This window comes from Melospiza melodia, chromosome 2 (assembly GCF_035770615.1).
Source record: "Melospiza melodia melodia isolate bMelMel2 chromosome 2, bMelMel2.pri, whole genome shotgun sequence".
In the NCBI taxonomy this organism is placed as follows: domain Eukaryota; kingdom Metazoa; phylum Chordata; class Aves; order Passeriformes; family Passerellidae; genus Melospiza; species Melospiza melodia.
In genome coordinates, this window is record NC_086195.1 from 59,095,026 (window position 1) to 59,114,857 (window position 19,832).

Sequence of the window (19,832 nt, forward strand, 5' to 3'; positions counted from 1 at the left end):
ATCCTGAGTTGCAGCCTGGCGTATCTGGATGCTCGGTAGATAGGCACTTCCTAAAGAAATGAAGGACTGCTTGGCTCAGCTGAGACAGTCAGAAAACACACTGCTGAGGTAAGAAAAGAAAGAACTTTCTGAGGCAAAGTGCACTTCCTGTAAGAAAGAGCACAATTCATGGCTCTTCTAAACTTTTCTGAAGAATCTCCTGGACTGAGGCTGTGGGCATCTACAAAGATCACGGCCACGTCTTCACTTTTAGTCAGTGCACTTTCTATCAGCCCACAGCAAGGAATACCTCATGTATACCTCTCAGGTGATTTCACAGAGGTGCTAAGCACAGACAGAAGAAAGATTCAGGCTTCCCCTCATCACTCTGTAGTTACCATCTGTGAGTCTGACAAGGTTTGGACTCTTCAGACACCTGTAGCTGACTTCATTTCCTTCCCTGTGGCACTGCACTAGCAAAACCCACATGATGATCCTATCACGTCGTTATACACACTGGAAGCATTTAGGGCTATTAAGGTCACACTTCAATGTGACTGTAATAATTTACTGCCTATTTGTGGAGCTTGGGAACCACAGAGCCCAGAACTAGGGAACCCTTTTCTGTCTCTGCTGTGATTGTCATCACATGGCAAGAAATTTCCATTTAAAATACAAATCCTGGTGTCACAGAGGCATCATCAAATCAGCTTTTTGATCTGCAGCAAGGGGGAGTTCACAAACACAGGTTCAATTCTCCACCCAGGCATGTTTACACAAGGAGATGTGGGTTTTCTTCTCTGTTCATAAAGGGAAATTTTAACAGTTTTGGCCAATCTTTCACATCCCAATTCATTAGCTATTCAACACCCTGTGTATGTTAGGCCTTTGCTCACACAGGCACTTGGCTGTTGGTGGCCATCACAAGTAAATAAGATGCTCCAGCATCATTTGGGTGCCCACTGGCCAGCTCTAGCTGTTCAGGTTTGGTGTTAGTAGTGCCAGGACCTAAGGACTGTCTCAGGTCGCTGGTGATGTCCCCAGAGCTCAGAAGTCTGCCAGCCTGGGCATCACAGCATTCCTATCACCCAGGACCTGTCAGTGCCTTATCAGTGTTATCTGCACAACCCCTGGAGCACCGTAGGAAGGGTAATTATGACAACAGAGGGCTGTGAAGGCTTAGACCTTCCAGATATTTCGTGGCACCTTCCTCCTGGTTGGGCAGCAGGGCTCTGTGAAGAGGCTGTGCCAGAACACACAACTGAGCAAATCTCTCAGGATTTCGGGCAGATCAGATCAGTAAGTGCTCTGCCCCGAAGTATTTATTCTGCAGGGAAGGGGATGGGAATAGCTCATACCTTTAAGCCTTGTTAAAAATACATGCCATGAAGGCAGCTCTCCTGTCAGGCTAAAACTGTCTCCAGGGACGATCTCTGGGGAATGCCTGTGTAAGCAAACACCCACCAGGGCAGAGGATTCTCGGGAGGCGTGTCTGTAGGTGAGCGCTCCGCTGAGCGGAATGCCTGGGGATAGCACGTTCCCGCATGGTGTGCTGCCTGCCTCTGCCTTTCCCTAAATAGCGCATCCTGTCCCTGCGGCTCAGAATACACTTGTCACAGAAAACTCTGCACATGTAGGGTAGGACTTTCTTCACGTTCATCCCCAGACAGCTCGTAAGATCAAATTTTAAACTTTGGAAACACCTTTTGAGCGCACTCAGCTGCTCGTCAGTAGCTGCTCTGGGCAGCTGAGCTGTGCCCAGAGCCTTGGCAATGCCCACAGGCGCAGCCAGTCACTCCTTAGGCTTCTGTTAATATCCAGGTTTAAATGCCACTGCCATTCCACCGGCACTACAGTGACACAGCCACCTGCCCTGGGCAGCCTTTGCCACCTGGTGACACACTAGCTGGTCTAATAGGAAAGGAAAATGAGGATTTGGGGTGGCCTTGACAGAGGGAAGGCAAAGCACTGCTGGATCAGCGCTGGGGGTGCACGCCTTTCTCCCTGCTGGGAGCAGGGAGTCAGGAGCAGCAGCAGGTTTTGGGCATGGGGCGGCCAGAGAGCCCTGCAGGCTGCCTGGCAGCCACAGCAAAGCATCCCTGCGCTGCTCAGATCAGCTCAGCCCTGCTTTCTGCTGCCACTAAGACTGCTGGAGGGGAAAATTCGATTTGCCTTTTGTTGAGGCAGCCTCACGGAAAGCCTCGCTCGGCGGCGGGGGGAGAAGCAGAACCCGCTCGTGGTGCCCGCACTCGGGTATGGGCTCGGCTGGGACGGACCCAAGAGCTGAGCCTGCCCTCTCACAGCTGGCTCTGGGAGCTCACTGCGTCCCTGCCACAGAGACATCAGCCTCCCTCAACAGCTGCGCTGCCCTGCTTGTGGTGGGGAGAGCCACGAAGGATGGCAGGGATCCCTGGGACCTGCGCTTGGCTGAATGAGGCTCGGGACCCATGGCGCCTGTGTGCACTCACTTGGCTGGCTGCGGACGCCTCCCAGATTTGCCCTGCCCTTGTCCCATTTTCATCCCACCAGAGAATATCCTGGCACATCCTGACCACAGGCAGCTAAAGAAGGGGGCAGGGTGTCCTCCTCCTTTCCTCACATTACCCGTACTGTGCCCTGGCTGGTCACCTCAAAGGCAGCTCCTGTAACATGCTCTCTCTGAAAGGCACTGATGCTGGAGCAGCATTTAAATTTATGTTCCCATAAAATATTTTTTCCATACAACATTTTTTTCATAAGCCATGGGACAGATTGGAATCTGACATGCTCAGCTGTTGCTGGATGAAGGGAAGAGCAGAAGTGACAGGAAATTTTTAGGAGAACTATATTAAACTCTGTGCAGGATTTTGATTTAGTAGTAACAGTAAAATGAAATTTCAGCTGATATTCCATTATCCTGTTTGCAGTGCACTCTAATAGCAGCTCCATTCATAAAACAGTTCAGCTTCTGTCCTTTGGTGTTGATCTATTTGTTTTGCTCTAGAGCAGTTTCCAACACACAATGAATTTGCCTTCCTGCATACTTATGCATACAGGAAAGGGACAACACCTTTCCAGGCTGCCAGGCTTGTATTTGTATATTGGATTCTGATAATGGATCTTTCCAACAGTACATTTCATATGGGTGACCCTCTGCAAATGTCTTTGTGAACATTTGGCCAGAGGTAATTCTTCCCCACCTTCCTGACTAAGAAGATGGGGAGTGCACTGTGAGCAGATAGGCAACGAGAAGAGAGAAAACACAAAAATCTGGGCTAGGAAAGGGGGGGAGCTGAGGAGGCAAGCACATTTTCTGTTTCCACCTGACCACATGCCAGTGACCCATTACGAGTGCGTGACTTGCCTGGTTTTGCAGAAATCACGGTACGCGCTCTCACCAGAGGGTTGCAACACCTCTCCCACTAAGCCTGGCTTGAACTGGAAATCTTTTGTTCTTCTTGGCTCTGCCCTCACTCAGGAGAAATCAGAAATCAGGCTGTACAGCTGGCACCCAGGCAACAGTAAGGCATCTGGAGGTACAAAAGCAGAGGTGCCATGTTCTCTTCACACTCATTCCTGAAAGTTTCATCCCTTCCTTTTGGAATTTATAATAATGGGCCTCATTTTTTACTGATATTTTCTTAGGAACTCTGCAAGGTGAACGCAAAGCGCTACCAAATCCCAAAGGTGTCATTTTACCCCTACTTTCTGGTGGCATTATAGACAAATCACCCTCCAGAGTGGGTTCAGCCCTATTTGTCTCCCTTATCCACGCCCTTCCTCTCAGATGCTGAAATGCCTCAGCCTCCTTGCCTGTCTCCCAGCTCCTGCAAGGCGTGCAGCTGCTGGCAGGCAGCCTCTCTCTACACCAGCATTAAGTTACTAAGCAGCCGAGATAAAAGGTTCCCACCTTCATAAATAATCAATGTGGGCCAAATGGCTTGTGCTTGCTCGACAAACTCATGCATGGGAAACAGAAAGGGAAGAGACAAACACTAACCCAGCAAGGAAAATAACCACACCTCATGCCAATAAAGGTGGAAAGGAGATTTGGAAAACAGAGAAGCAAGAGGACAAGAGCAGAGAAGAAGGGATCTGAGCACTCTGTCAAACACTTCTTTAGTCTTTATTTGCGAAGTGTCCAGAGGCTGGTTGATTTGAGTAATTTACTCATTAAGAGGAAGTTACTAGAGCAGCCTGGTACCTGCAAGTCAGTGGGTGAGACTCAGCCACTGCCCACACCTCTGATGGGTTTGCCCATGGTGTTTGCTGGCATTGCAGGGATGTGGATGTGCAACCAGCATCAGAGGGACCAGTGAGCCCAGCACCAGGGTCCCACTGCAAACACAGGGTGTGAACAGGTCAGTGACAGCCCAGACAGCCTTTCTCAAAGGCTGCCGTACAAAGGGCAGCTCAGCTATTTAGGGCTGCCCTGAAAATTTAATTTCTGAGGTGAGATTGCCGTTTTAGAACAGAGGCACTTCAAGTTTCCTGCATAGATGTCACTCCTGTCCTTTGCCTCTGTGTCACGTATCAAACACAGAGGCCTATCATTATGTGACAGAGATGAATCCCTTCTGTTTGGTGGGTTCTGTGTCTGAGAACTCTGCCATGGGAGAGGAGCTCACCTGCCAGCCCAGCAGGCTCACTGGTGTTGGTGCATCAGTGCTGATTTTCACCACATGGATGCATGGTCCTAAAGAAGGTGTCTGTGCTGAGAATCAAAATTGCACAGTAATGACAGAGACCTTTTCACATGACAGAGATGATGGTGAGCACAAATAGTGCTCTTCCTGTGCTCTTCCTCTTAGGGTGATCCACAGACATTGGTAATGTGCATATAAAGCAATAAAACCCCAAACATTTGTGCCTGATGCCCCACTGAGTAACCTTTCACTCCAAGCTGGTGCCAAACTTTCAAAGTGAGGCTTAATCCAGGGCAATGGGTCAAGTCTGGCACAGTCAGCTCAGAAGGTGTCAATAAGGACTTCAGGCAGATATGAGTCTGCCTCTGGAATGAATCCCTACTGTTTGTAAGCCCTGGACAGAAACTGCTGCCAGCCACAGTGAGAGTCCCAGGCTGTAGACTTCCCACTCCCCAAATTACTGCATTGCTTTGACTGAAGACAAGACCCTGGCCTGGCTGGCAAGCCTTGCTCCTTGTTCACAGGTGACCCTGGAGTCGGATGCAGAAGGAGGCACAGGGCAGTGCATGGGCTCCCTGCTCATGACATGCTCCTCTTCCCATCCTTGACAAGGATCCAAGACCACCAAACAACCACATGTCACAGACACAAAGCAAACGAATGCAATGGCATTGCCAGTGCTTTGGAGATGAACAGAGTTCAGCAATTAGTTTATTTAAATTGCTCAACCGACTGAGGAAGGGGCCTGTTCCCTCTGGTATACAAGCCAAATCCACCTCACACAGCGATTATCCTTGTGTCCCCAGCCAAACCTCCCTGACCTTAGCTGTGATCAGACCATTCCAGTTTCTCAGGCTGCTGTGCAAAGCTGAACACAACAGATTTTGGCTACCAGGGTAGTGATGAGCTCCTGCTCGTGTTCAACTTCGATACAGTAAAAAACTGCTGCAGACACAAATTTAAAAAGGGGGGAGGGAGGATAGCATCAAAGCAAATTCACACTCCTGTTCTGAATAACTGTTTTTGCAGCTCTAGTATTTATATAAGAGCAAGGGGGACCACTAAAAGGGCATGAAGAGAGAGCTCCCAGAGAACAGACAGTGAGCAAGGGAGTGGGTGAGAACACGGGACTCCTTGGGAGATAAAGTTTCATTGCTGTGGAATCAATCTTCTGAGCTTCTCTTTGCAATTTTGTCTCATTTGATGCCTCTTGAAATGAGTTGCCATTTGTCTGTCTGTGCTAATTTTCCCTCATTTGCCACATCAAAGTCATCATTAGAGGCACAAAGTGCCTCCAGTGCCTTTTCCCCCCCTTTTCTTCAGTCATTCTCCTTAATAGCTCTTGGTTTGTTAACTCAGCTATCACTCAGTGGCAATCAGATGCTGTTAGTCTGGTCTAGCTTCCTCTGGATGCCCCATCCCTCCTGTTCCCAAGGACACGGGGTAGTTGCCTGGGGCAGGGGCTAGGGAGGTGCTTTAGGGAACTTGCAACCTTTTATCTGCAAGCGTTACAGCCCCTTGCAAAAGATGTTTGATATCATCCTGTATTTCCATTTCAATTAGTAATGGGGGTTACAAGTACAAGAGGAAGGGTTTGGACAGCATTGAAAATGTCCTCTGAGCTTCCTGAGGTCTCTGCCCTCACGCTGATTGAGGTTTGCTTGGAGTCAGGATCTGGCTCACCTCAGCCCGCCCTGGGGATCCGCCTCTGCAGCCAGCAGCACAAATCCTCGCATCTTTTGCACAGCTCCTGGTCCTCGAGCACTCCAAGATGTGCATCTCCCTGGGGAGATGCCCCACTCTATCATCCTCAGGCAGACAGCAGCCCCAGACCACGCTTGCAGAGCCCGTTCAGTGCCAGATCACTTGGCTGGGCTCTGGCGCCCAATCTGCCCCTCAGAGGGCTCACACTGTGCCTTGTGCTGGGCACCGGGGCTCTGGCAGCTGCAGCCCCATCCTGCAGCGTGGGAGGCTTGCCCTGATGCCTGTCAGCAGCTCTGCTGTGCCAACAGCTGCCCCAGGAAAGCCTTGCAGAAGAGCCCAGCACCACCAGCAGTAAGAGCAGACTGTTCCAGAGCTCTGTGCTCATTCCCGCTCCGTGCTGTGGGTAGGAACGGCAGCAGCGCTCCTGCTCTGCCACACAGTGAGAGGGACAGCAGGGGCTGGCACCAGCACCTGCCTCCAGCAATGAACCTCTGCACATCTTCATGCTGTGCCACGGGGAAGGGCTTTGATCAGAGGCAGGAGGCTGTGCGGAAGGTGTGCGAGGCTCTGCGGTGGGAGCAATTTCAAGCTGAGGAAAGAAAAGTATCGTCCATGGAAAGATGTGGAGAGCCCATTCCTCCCTTCACTAGACAGATGACCAACACACAAGCACAGGGTATGGGAAAGGGCTTGTCTTGGCTCTGTTATGCAAACTGGTCAAGTGACCAGTTGCATAACCAGCAGCCAGTGAGAAATCTCAGAGAGTTTTACACAGCTGGAAGCTCTCAGGCCGCTCTGCAATGGGGGACAGACCCACACGAAGCCACGGCAGCCTTCATTTGAGCAGGCTTCCCAAACCACATTGCAAGGAGGATGCACAGTCTTAGTCAAGCTTGCCAGAGGCTCACGTGTGCTCTGGATGACTGCTCAGTGCCTGTTTCCCAAAACTTGTGCCATCTGAAGCCACATCCAGAGAACAATATATTCCCTACAAGAATACAGGGCCAGGACTGGGAGCCAAGTGCACTGTGAGGGACTGAAGCTCTGCTGGATTCCTACACTTTATCAAGTGCCTTGTGCATACTCACTGACCCCCTGTCTGTGTGGCATCCTCGAGAGGCTCAGATCCACGAGTGATTTCTGCATCTGGGAGGACTGGGTTGCAAAATGGGTTGCAAGCTAAGGAAACTGCCTGGGAGGCTGGGCTCCAAGAGAGGGGAAACTCAGATGCATATGCTGAGCTGGCAGAAGAAGATGGGATCATCCATTTCTACCACTGACTCCCACAAACTCTCCCACTGCTAGTACTGCATCCTGTCAACTCAGACATCAGGTGACTGCAACTCTAGAATCCTGGGCACAGACCTAAAAACATTCGGATCCAAAATGGGGCAGCAGCAGATCAATTCTGAGGTGTGATTTTCAAACCAAGCCTTGCTGCCCTCCAGCCCTGTATAAAATTTTGGAGTAGCTTTCTACTGGCAGAGTAACATTATTCCTGGTCAGCATTTTGTAATAATTTGTAATATTTTAAAGGGCCTAAAATCAGATTTATCATCAAGGTTATTGGAATGTGTGACAACTCTATTAAGCATTTCAATTAGCCTTCCTCTTCGTGATAATGGTTCAAACATTCATTCCTCTAGTTTCCTGGTCAATGCACCATTTTTAAGCTGAACTGGGAAGGTGACACTTTTGAAGAGGAAGCAGTAAATATTCTACAAAGCATATACTCTGAAAGTATGTTTAATACTTTCAGAGGCATTGTGTAAAGCTCATAGTCTCCAATGTGTTCTCAAGTTTCTACAGATACCACGCCTGCCATGTGTGGACAGAGTTCATAACACAGACAACAGACCAATAAAAAGGTGTTAGGTACAGATATTTTTCTGGAAATCAATGCAATTTCCAGCTCTCAGATGAAAGCTCAGCTTGCTGTCAGTCAGTTTGCAGATGACACTAAGTGGGGCTGCGCTGGTCTGCTGGAGAGGAGGAAGCTCTGCAGAGGGATTCTGGTCAGGCTGGATTGATGGGCTGACACCAACAGCATGAGATTCAGTGAGGCAAAGTTCTGAGTCCTGCCCTTGAGTCACAACAGCCCCATGCAGTGAAACTGGCCTGGGGGAAGAGTGGCTGGAGAGCTGTCCAGCAGGGAAGGACCTGGGCGTGCTGGATGACAGTGGCTGAACATGAGCCAGCTTGCTCCCCTGTAAGGCCAATGGCATCCTGGCCTGTGTCAGCAATAGTGTGGCCAGCAGGACCAGGGCAGGGATTGTCCCTCTGTACTCAGCACTGCTGAGGCTGCACCTTAAGTTCTGGTGTTTTATCCATAGCAGTTTATAAATCCGGCTCTTTGCCCATTCTGACAATGCCAGTCTTGGCTGAATTGCAAGATATTTTTATGGACACATTTTCCCATAGCCTTTGAGTACCAAAACCCTTAACTAATTTCCAAGTGCAATTTAGCAGTGCTTGAACATAGTTCAAGTTCCTCCATGAGGAAAGATGAAGAGCATAGTCCCCAGAACATCTCATCACTTTTCCTACTCTTCTGGAAATTTTGAGTTATGGTAAGTGCTAAGAATTCAGATCCTCGTTTACTGGTAGGTCTACATCACTGCTGATAATTTCCTGTGTACATTTTGCAGGGAGAACAGGGTACATCTAATAATTGCTCTTACAGATACAAAAAGCTCTTCATGGTGGTAAAAGCAGGAATTAATGTTAATGAGTCTGCTGTTAGCAAGGAGTACTATTGGTGTTATGCTCACGCCTCACCAAATGCAAAGCTTGTTTGTTAAGCAGATGCAAGTGTTAACAGCCAAATTCTCTTCCCATGGATGACTTAGTGTTAGTTAAATGTACCATTAAAAATAACCATTTAAAATGTTAATGAAAAGAGGAGTTGTTCTTGCCAGGGTTTATCTTGTTCTTTTAGCCTCAGCTTTAAGGTGCTGAAGGTGAAAAGGCAAAGACAGCTTTTCCAGGTGTGTTCAGGGCACACACACGGAGGTGAAGATCTGGTAGTGCTGTTGATACTGGTGTACAGCACCACAAACCTGGCCTGTTTCCACCTCAGTGACCAGCCAGTAAAGCTCAGTACTGACCTTAATATCCACAGAGCACAGAGGTACCCCCTGCCCTGGCACTCTCCCCACCAGCTCTGCTGGGATCCTCCCGCAGCACTTCCTGGCTGTCCCAGCACCATGGAAGGGAACCACGGTGATGGTGGAGGGTTCATAACCCATTGCTTCTCTTCAGTCTCAAATAGCAAAGGTGTGGTAAATGCTACTCACGTTCACGTTCACCATCCTGCTTGCACCTCGTGCTCAGGGATGTATCTCTGCTTAGCCCACTTGTGCTGAGCTTCTGACAGCTCTGGTTTTATTTAATTTCACACCATTTAAGAAAAGTCTGTACTCTACTGGAAACAAGGCTTACACTGTTCTAAGTGTTATTTTCCAGAAACAAAATTAGCTATAACTTTTCACAGAATATACCCCTGCTTTGTATGCAGGTCTCAAGTCTCTGCCCCAGTGACTGTAAATAGGCAGCAGGAGAGACAGCGGAAGGTGACACAGAGGCAGTGAAGGCAGCACATAGGTGTGGGCAGAGCAGACCCAGAAATAGGAAGCCCTGGTTTTTCCAATCCAGCAGTGAGTGAGGATGAGACCACCTCTCCTTGAGAGCTGCAGCCAGGCTCTCCTGCAGCCCAGGCTGACCTGGCCATGGGCAGCCCTGTGCTGCTGCCCTGATGCTGGGTGCAGGCACATGCTGCCCTGTGCAGTGGCACAGTTAGGTGTGTCCTTGGGGGCTACCAGGAAATAGAGATTCTCCCACTGGGAAAAGGACAGTGATGCCAGGCTGTAACAGTCGGGTGGCATTTACATGACATGACACATCCCCATTACAGTAATTTGGCTGTAGATGTCCTGGGTTGTCCAACCCTCACATTTAAATTGCCCAGGTGCTGCTTTCTCCTTTGACCAGGTTTTTTCTGCTTCTTGGTTTCTTCACCCCTTTGGTTGTGTTTGCTTGTAAACTTGCCCAGGCTACTCTGCTGCCCTCTTCCTCCAGCTCCTTTCTTACCTATTCCTTTCATGTCCGCTTGTGACCATGGCACGAGACTCCTTCCCCTCTTCCCCTTGTCCTGGCAGCTCTCATTCCAAGCCCCATGCCCTCTCCATTCCCCTGCTTCTCCACTCCCTCCTTGTCATAAACCCGGCCTCTGCAGTGCTGCATCCTGCTGTTTTCTGGACAGCATTTCCTGCCTCCTTCCCCACCACCCCCCTTCTTTCTCTCTCCACCATTTCCACCACCATGCTTTGTCATTTGGTGCTCCTGTCCTGTGCTTGCCTAAGCAGCTCACTCAACTCATTCCTTCCATCAGCTTCCTTGTTCTTCCCCTCCTGGGACTGCAGCCTTGATCCCACCTCTATCTGTCCACACACATAAAATCGTGCAATTTAACTAATTAAAAAAACCCAAACCAAACAAGGAGCTGAAGGCAAGTGCTGACTTCAGAGGAGTGCACTGCAGTTTTGTCTATGGCATTTCCTCCTGGCAGCCCCATGTCACATCTATTTCCAGCCAGCCTGCTCTCCTCATCCTCAGACACTGCACTGAAGGGGTCAGACTGCTCGAGGTGACACAACACCCTCAGCCCCAAGCCACTGGCCCCTGCCCCACGTGCACCTTGTCCCTCCAAGGAAGGTGAGGGAAGGGGTACCTTGGCCCACATTCCCCCTGTGGGCTGGAATGTCATCACTAGACATTATCAGAGAGGAGACGAGCCAGAGTATGCAAGGAAGGGAGGGGAAATGAAGAAACATTACCTCCTTTTCACGTTTATTTAATTTTTGTATTTTTTTGTATTTTTTTTTTAAGATCACAGAAGAGCAGAGCATTCATACATGTAAAGAAACAGAAACGAGATAACAGAAGTTAAATACATTGAGAAAAGAAAAAATAAAAAGCTTCTTTTTTTTATTTCATCACTGGGTTTTGTTCATTTGTTTGTTGGGTTTAATTTTTTTGATTGGTTCCTTTACACACACACTTGCGCTTTTAAAATTTTCTTTCACAGAACTAGTTTCAAAACCAAAACAATGGAAAAAATAAAATGGCCATTTTCTCGTTTCGTTAAAGAGAAGTTCAGCTCATGTCTACAGTGCTGGGGAAAAATATATATAAAGATATAGATATATATATATATTTATATGTATATAACACTGTTAATGAGGAGAGTTCTAACCACCCCACCGTGTAGCAAGAAGAAGGGACTGGACTTCATTCTCAAGGTCTAGAGGATGAATCTTGGCTCCAGCTGGGAAGGTTGAATGATTTTGGGAGGTGGCACCGTGGAGGCAAGTTCCTGCTCTGTGCCCCCTCCTCCCTTTCCTGGCACGCACGTGTGCCCCCGCAGGCACAGGCACAGGCACGGGCGTGCCCAGGCCCTCTCCTGGCTCCTCAGGAGGTCACAAGGAAGCTGTGTGTCCCAGGCAGGGCCACGGCCAGCAGCAGGAGCTGAGCCCTGCCTGGCTGTGCGTGGTGGAGCGCGTGGGGAAGGAGCGCGCCCAGGAGCACTCCCGTAGCGTGTGCGCCGTGGAGCTGGTGGGCGTGTGCGTGTGAGCCGGTGTGTGCCCAAACGGGGAGCAAATGTCACAGTTCTGGAGAAGGACAGCCCCGCCTGGGATGTGCTCTCCCCACTGGCTGGCTCCTAGGAAGGCCTTGTTCCTCGTCTCCACCCATGGCCCCTCTGTTACGGACAGAAACACCTACATGCCTTTCCTCAGGACACGGCTGGAGCCACCACACGTGGTGCCACACTGCTTTACTCACTGGGGCCCATTTTGCTGCATGGTGAGCGTGCCCCGGGAGGCCAGGAGGGAGCTCCTGAAGCACCATGAGGACAGGCAGGGAAAGAAGAGCCCACCTGGGATGCAACCTCTGCCCCCTCCCCATCTGCGCTGCCCAAGGAGCCCTGCTGCTCGTGCAGCCCCCACCACCTGCGCTGCAGTCATGTTCCCCTGTCACTGCCCCCTCCTTCTCCACTCCTACCAGGCTTGCAGGGCCATCGGAGTTGCTGTGGCACCAGCTAACCCAAGCCTGCAGCAAGGGAAGGACTCTCTGCTTCCCACCTGCCCGGGCTAATTAGGAGAGCTGCTCCTCCCGCCCAAGTCCTGCCTTGGAGATCTCCTTGCCTCACTCTATCACCCTGACCCACAGAGGTTCAGAGGACCATACGGATGTGCTCTCACCAGGATGAGTTCTGCTCCCCGTTACAGCGAGTGAACCAACAAGCAAGCACCATATGTTGCCCTAATGGAAGCCAACCATTAGGCAAAATTCTGGGGGCTGTGGGAGCTGCCCAATCACTGTTCTAGCAAGTTACAAGAAGGAAAAGTGAAAGAGGTTTTAGTGGTGTGACACAGCTCTTAGTCAGCAGTCATGCAATTTAAAAAAATCATCTTCTGGGCATCCCACTGGAAATGAAGCCACTCTAAGATGAGCGTTGAGAGGCCATGATCTCCTCGCTGGTGAACCTGAGAGTTCTGTGCATGGATTTTGGACAGCACTCATCCCTACCCTTTTCCACTGGCATCACAGCTTGGAAATTGCCATCCAGCTTCTCCATCACTTCCCTGCCTCAAGTTTTGCTCTTCCCATAGGACAGTTTGCTCCTGGCATCCCAAACTCAAGAAGTTTTGTGTCCTCGAGTCAGAGAAGCAGTAAGATTGTGCACCATCAGGAGAGAGAGAAAGAGAGAGAGAAAGAGAGAGAACTGCTCACCCCCTGGCACCTCCTCTGTCATGCTGTCTTGGTCAGCCATCCCCCATGTCAGTTGCTACTTCACATCAAGCACCATGATGATTTGGGCTGCAGGTCAGTCTGCTTGGAGGAGAAGAAGCAGAGGTGTGAGGGGGTGGGAGGAGGAGAAGAGGTGTTTTCCTGTGCCCATAGATTCCCTCACCGGGGAAGGGCGAAGTGATGAAACACTACACAAAAATTGAGCTGAAATATCATCTGCTGGTGGGTCTGTGAAGGATTCTAGCATAACTCCTCCGACTTCCCAGATCCTCTTGTTTCATCAGGACTTTCTGCTGCTCCCCCAAATTCCTTCCAGATGTGTAGCTTCTACTCAGCCTGGAGACCACATGGCTTTTGATGGTGCCTTTGTCCATGCTGTGGGCTTGGACATTCAGAACAGGGTTGCTCAGACAGGTGGCTGGGGGCATGGTCTGGATGCACCTGGAACTAAGAAGAGCTGGTGGGGCTTGGATGTTCTTTGACCAAAAGTGGGTCAAGCAGCAGTGCACGAGCAATCTGCCCAAGTGGTGAACAGTCAGTGGTGTGAGAAAGATGTGCAGACAAAGACTAACTCTTGACACAATGCATGTCACCAATGAGATCTCCATGAATGGCACGTTCACATGCACTCGGGGTTAGCATGGGGCGACACAATTTCACCGGTGAAGAAAGCGGGTACGGGGGAGGAGGAGGAGGAGGAGAGGGTGCATCACTGAGCCACGAGTGTGGGGCTGCAAACAAACAGAAATGAACACGACTGCCAGGATACAGGTGTCGGCCGGCCGGAGCATCCCACGTTGCCCTTCCCAGCCGTTCAGAGACAGGCGTTTGCTTCGTTTTCCATCTGACCAGGCACACGCTCCAAGCAACATGCTACAATCATGCATGGAGTCCATGTGGCTCGGGGTGGCTGCACTTCTCCTGCCCAGGTCCTTTCAGAAAGACTTGCCTTCACCCCTCCTCTCGGTCATCCGAAAAGGGTTAGAAATCTGCTAGCGATTATGGGGCCATATATGAAATCTAAGTTTTTGTTCCTCTGCTTTGACATTACCAGACATCTCATGTAACTCTTGTAATATTTACAAACCAGTAGAAGAAATACAATTTTTTTGCATTTTGTTCATATCTTTTTATAACACTAAATGTTAAAATCTCCATCAATCAAACACAATTACACTGACAAGCTCAAGGAACTGGTGTCCAATTCCAAACACCCACCTTCTCTGGTCCCCAACCAGCTGAGAGGCAGCAGGAAGCAAGAACACAGATTTTTGGGAGGTGATGGGAAAGATAGCAATGCAAACAGGGAAAAGAGATGATTAGGAGAAAGAGTTTCAGAGAGTAGGGCCTGAGACATGAGAAAAGCCATTGCAACATCTCCATCAGAGGATGGAGGTGAGAAAGAATGGGAAAAAGCATTAGACTTTGCCTGTGTTTCCTATATTCGTCTGGGCTCACCTCTCAACAAGTGCTTTGAGCAGTTCCTCAAAGTTCAGGAGAGCTTGAGTTCAGGAGAAACAGGGGGATTTTTACGGCACCCTGTGAGCACACTGTAGCTCACAGGATTAGATTCTTGGAGAAAAGCAAGCTCCAACCTACCCACAATTTCCCTAGGAACAGACATTGCCAGGAGTGGGGTTCCCAGCACTTCTGCAGACAACAGGCATACTTGGTGTTGGTGGCTTTTCTCAGAGAGGTCTGCAATTCACTGGCTTTCACCCTGTTTCACAGCCATGCAACAGAGGCAAAGATCTGCCCAGGGCCCGCAGAAGAGACCAGATCCCAGCACTGGGGCTGAGGCCATTTCCCCCACTAATGGGCAGATGACTTAAAAAAATTGATTCCCTGCTTTTAGTGAGACATCTCCCTTTTAACCATATGCCTTGACATCTAAAAAAACATCCCCTCAAAACTCCTTTGAACCAAAACAGACATGAGATAATGAGGAGCTGGGATTCAATGACTGCCACCACACCACAGGGTCTGATGTGTGTGACCCCAGTGCCTAGGAGTGACCCCACGGTGACAAAAACACATGCAGAGAGCACATGGCACAGGTGCTACCATAGCAACCGGGCTGACATCAAAGAACCTAAAGTGGGCTTGACTCAGCCCTTAGGAGCAGCCTGTCACAGCAAGACATTGCAGGCTGCCCACCTTTTCCAACAAATAAATCCTGTGGCAATAAATCCAGGCATAGGTACAGCCCCAAGAAAGAGCACTGTGTGCTTTCCCTCGTGCCAGTGTGCAGGAAAGGGTGCAGCTCCCAGCCTGGCTTCTGGGACCAGGATCAGCTCACGGCTGTACCAGGGAAAGAGGAGGCCTGCTGCAGTAGAAAATCTGGACTTGTTACTAAGACTCTGAATTAGATGGCCCTCCTGAGAGTTAGGCACGAGGACTGGGACGTCTGAATGCTCTGAAGGATGCAGGGCATATTGTTTCGTGGGCTGACAGACTCCAGTCTCCAAAAGAGATGCCCAAGTCCCATCAATGACTGACAATTTCGGAGGAAGGGAGCCATCCCTGGATGCCTTGGGTGGATTTCAAGCACCAGTTGCCCACTTGCGACTTGCACCCTCTTGCAGGTATGGCTTTGGGGTCTGGAGGAACATAAATTACCAACATCCAATCCCACAGCAGCTCTTGCAATGGCCAAACCTCAGACTCTCATGTGTCTCTTTAATGAATCTCCTCGCACTTCTGGCTGCCTGGGAGGAGCCCCTGACTGCCTGCTTGATTGCGTTCCTGCTGCTGCTCGGGAGAGCTGAGCTCAGCAGCGCCGGCAGAGCCGCAGTGCAAGGCACAGCCTTGCCGGACTGTGCCGCCCAGCGAAGGTGGGGACGGCAGCAGCAATTCCCATTTCCCTCCTGTCAGGGGACACCTGGGGGCATCCCCTCCCGCACACTGCACGGCCGAGCTGTTTCCCCCCTGCCTGCCTGTGAGCAAGCTGCCAAGCGTGCTGCCACTGGGCAAAGGCAGAGGAGCAAACTGGCTGCTGCTTGAGAGCCGAGTGGCTGAGCACCTGTAAAACACTCTGCTGTCCTGGGATGGTCACTCGACTTCACTGGGATAAATCAGGCTCTCCCCTGCACATCCCTCTCTCCAAAAAAGGCCTACCCAATCAACCCAGTGCTTTATCATCTTTGCTGCTGGTGGATACTATGGCTCGTGACGGGCCAGGGGACACAGGAATCTTCTCCCCGCTCCCCCCACCCGCACACAGGCACTGCAGCCCCTGCTCACTCTGGCTCTTGCAGGAGACATTGTGCTGGTGTGGCAAATTCCAGCCACTGCCCACCATTTTCTCAGTCCTGTTTCTCACAGCTTTTTCTCGCTTCCTCACCTGGGAACCACTAAAGCCCTCTCTTCTTGGCACCTCTGTATGTGATTGTGCCACAGGGGAAGTGTGGGGCACTCTCCAGCAAAACCAGCACCCTTGAGATAAGAGAGGAGCAGGGGAAATTGTACTGCCCACTTCTTCGCTGCATCATTTTAGGCTCCTTCTTTGCAAGCCCAGGATTTTGGACCTGACATTTGTTTTATTTCTTACATTCACAGGTCCTGGACATTTTCTGATCCAATTTCTTTCAAATGTGGAATTTGCAGTGTGTTTTGTAATAGCAGTGTATACAGCGCACACACACACGCACACACACTCCCCCTTACACAGCCTACATTTCCTTTTATACTGGGGAGGACAGTAAGAACAAAAACAACAAAGCAAGAAAAAAGGGTATTGGCTCTATTTTTGCATGTCTACCAAAATGATTAGGAATGACCAGATTGTGGTTTTCAGGTTGAGGTATTGTTCCTATGCACACTGTATCTAAAAGGAATGGCTGCTTGGTGACGTCCAAGGTCTCATCACTCACATCCCACCGGCCCAGCCTCCCATCCCCAGGAGGAATGGTGACTGCACTCTTCAGTCCATAGTGTTGTAGGCCAGTCCTGGTTTCTTCTGCTTGCTTGGACAATTGCACATGAGTGCACACCCCCATGCACGTGTGCAAGCACTCATGCATAACAAGAGCTGCTATGCTGGTACTTGGAGGCTGAGAGCCAAACAGGTTGGAAGTAGGAGAGGAGAACAAGCCTAGACAACAGTGCAGACTGACTCTTGCAAGCAAGGTGGCCAGAAGACAAAAAGCCAGTGAGGACACAGGAGAGGGGACACAATGTGAACCTGTTTTGCAGCTGCCCCTCTCTCCTCACCCCTCTTCTCTGCCTAAGTGATCTCTCTGCATCTTGTCTCACACTTACAAGGCAGGACATTATCTACAACAGGATGAGCATATGTACACATGGGCTGTTCATTTTGCATGCTTAGAGAGAGCAAGAGAAAGAGAGAAAGAGGGAAGACGGAGCAAGAGCCACACATGCATGCACGCACGCACACAGGCATACACAGGAGAAAGAGAAAGACACCTGGTTGAATTAGGGGGGGGAAGGAAGAGGATTTTAAAAGAAAAAAAAAAGAAGTAGGCTTTCAGTAGAGTTGACACAGCTTTAGATTAGGTCTGTGGGGTGATGTTGCATGAAGGAGGGGACAGGAAATAAGGTGTTTAGCAAGGGCTGGGTGCACATGAGCGCAGGGTGAAGTGAAGAGAGGAAGGGGTTCTTCACAGGACACCAGTGTGCAGAGAGCTTCAGGTGACTTGCTCTGGTTTGTGGCTGTTATTTTTTTTTCTTTTATCTTTTTTTTTTTTTTTTTTTAGATTTGTTTTTAAAAGTATGAACTGGCTGAGCATTAGCTCACAAAAATGACCCAGGGCATCCAAAAAGTTAAATGGCTATAGACACCGAAGCAAAGACCTCTTTCTGCAAAAGAAAGAAAGAGAAGGAAGGAAGGAAAGTGAGGGAGTATGGAAAAGAGGAAGGAGGAGAGAAAAGAAAAGGGATCTTCTTTTTGATTGGCTTTGCAGGTTTTGTTGGATTGTTTACATTGCAGCATCCTCCGGCGACACGATCCTTGCTGGTGCCCATTCTCTCCCTCGCTTCGTGTTGCCTCCTAGGCAGTCGATGACTTGACAGCCGGCTTTTCAGGTTTTGGATTAAATGTTGCTGAGTCTTCTTTGCTGTAATTTTTCCTCTCCCCCCTCTTCGCTCCTGAACACACAAAAGTTGTGAAAGAAACAGTCGTCTCTCTCTCTCCCCCCCTCTTTTTTCTCTCTCCCCTCTCTTCGCTCTGTCTCCTGTATAACGCATTTTGTTTTGTGTGTTGTTGTTGTTGTTGTTGTCGTGTTGTTTTTTTAATTATTATTAATATTATTATCTTAATTCTGATTTGTATTAGCATTTGCTGAGTAGGCAGAGCAGGGATGCTGCCAGAAGCCACAGTGGGACGGCCAAACTCATGGAGCCGTTGTCTACTCTCCCTGTGCCGGGTCCTGCAGGGTGCGAGAAGGGAGAGAAAAGAAGACAAGGTTACACGAGGCTGAGTGAGATGGGTGTGACACAGGAACACAGTGCTTCAGCCCCAGGCTTTTCCTGCAGCGCTGGTTTTGGGCTGCAGGGCACAGCCTCCTTCCCACCTTGGTGAGCTCCCCTCCAGCCCAGCTACAGGCTGCTGCCTGCCAGCTCATCCGCATCCTCCTTCCCGCAGCCCAACCTTCCAATGGCTTGTGGCTCTCCCTAAACACCCCCCACGCTGGAGGAACAGGGCCTGAAGCAAGTGGGAAGGCTCAGCCCTGGCTGCTGACCACATCCCAGCCCTTGCTGTGCCTCCAGCTGGGAGGTGCTGGCCTTTCAGTGCAAGATATGGTTCATCCCTTTGCAGATGCAGCCCCTGGTCACCACTCCACACCTGCCCGCTCTGCCGCCTTCCCAGTGGTGGCCTGAGATGCCAGGACTCCTTATAATTGTGCACAGTGGCCAGTACCTGTCTGCAGGCAGACACCAGCTCCACAGGAGCTGATTCATCACCGTGGTGCGATCCATAAACCTGGGCCCAACCAGCAGACACCTCCCCTCCCTCCCTCCCAGGGCTGCACCGTAATGAATTGTCTCTGAATCGGGGTGGAGGAAGGCTTGGCTGTGGCACTCACAGCCCTGTGGCACGACACCTGTGGGGTGAGGGTGCAGGGTATGCCAGGGAGGTTGATTTTTCATGAGGGTGGGAAGTGAAGTTGCACGTGTGCGCTGCGCATCCGCAGGCTCTGTCAGAGGGGGCAGGGAGGAGCGCGCTGCTGCAGCAACAAATAATGCAGCCTCGCTCCGGGAGCGTTAAACGCTAACACTCCTGACATCTTCTCATTCATCCTCTCATTTATGGGTTCTCTTTTCTGGATGGCTTTAATGGCAGTGATGCTGTTTTAAATTCACCCTGCAATCCCAAGCCTCGGCAGCCTTTTCTTTATAGCTGGTCAGGGAGGTGCACGTGGCTGTGGGTCTGTAAATGCAGGCTCACCCTGTGCATGTGCACACAAATGCTCATGTATGTATGCATGCACACACATGTATGTGTGCATTTATACGTATATGTGCCTGTAAGATGCTGGAGTGTGGAGATGGAGATGAGGTTTTGTGTTTCCTGCTGTGGAAAAAAGAAATCATGCTTCCTACCAAGAAAGGCTGTGATGGCAGAGGAGAGCAAAAAAAAAAAAAAAAAAATTTAAAAAAAGCCCTGTTCAGGAGAGCTCCATGAGACTGAAGTACAACTGCTCCCTCACAACCTGCAGAGATGAAGAGCCCTGCTCTCCTGGGTGGAGCACAGGT

General features: G+C 50.1%; 1 protein-coding gene across 3 annotated transcripts in view; it reads right to left on the reverse strand.

Annotated features, from left to right (window-relative positions):
* Positions 1-11,144: 11,144 nt before the first annotated feature.
* Positions 11,145-19,832, reverse strand: part of LSAMP (limbic system associated membrane protein) — a 987,400-nt gene continuing 978,712 nt past the window's right edge. For all 3 annotated transcript variants that reach the window (XM_063148357.1, XM_063148356.1, XM_063148358.1), the window contains one exon: positions 11,145-18,505. In XM_063148357.1, the coding sequence (XP_063004427.1) occupies positions 18,408-18,505 (98 nt within the window). In that variant the 3' untranslated portion in view covers positions 11,145-18,407. The remainder of the gene's footprint in view (positions 18,506-19,832) is intronic.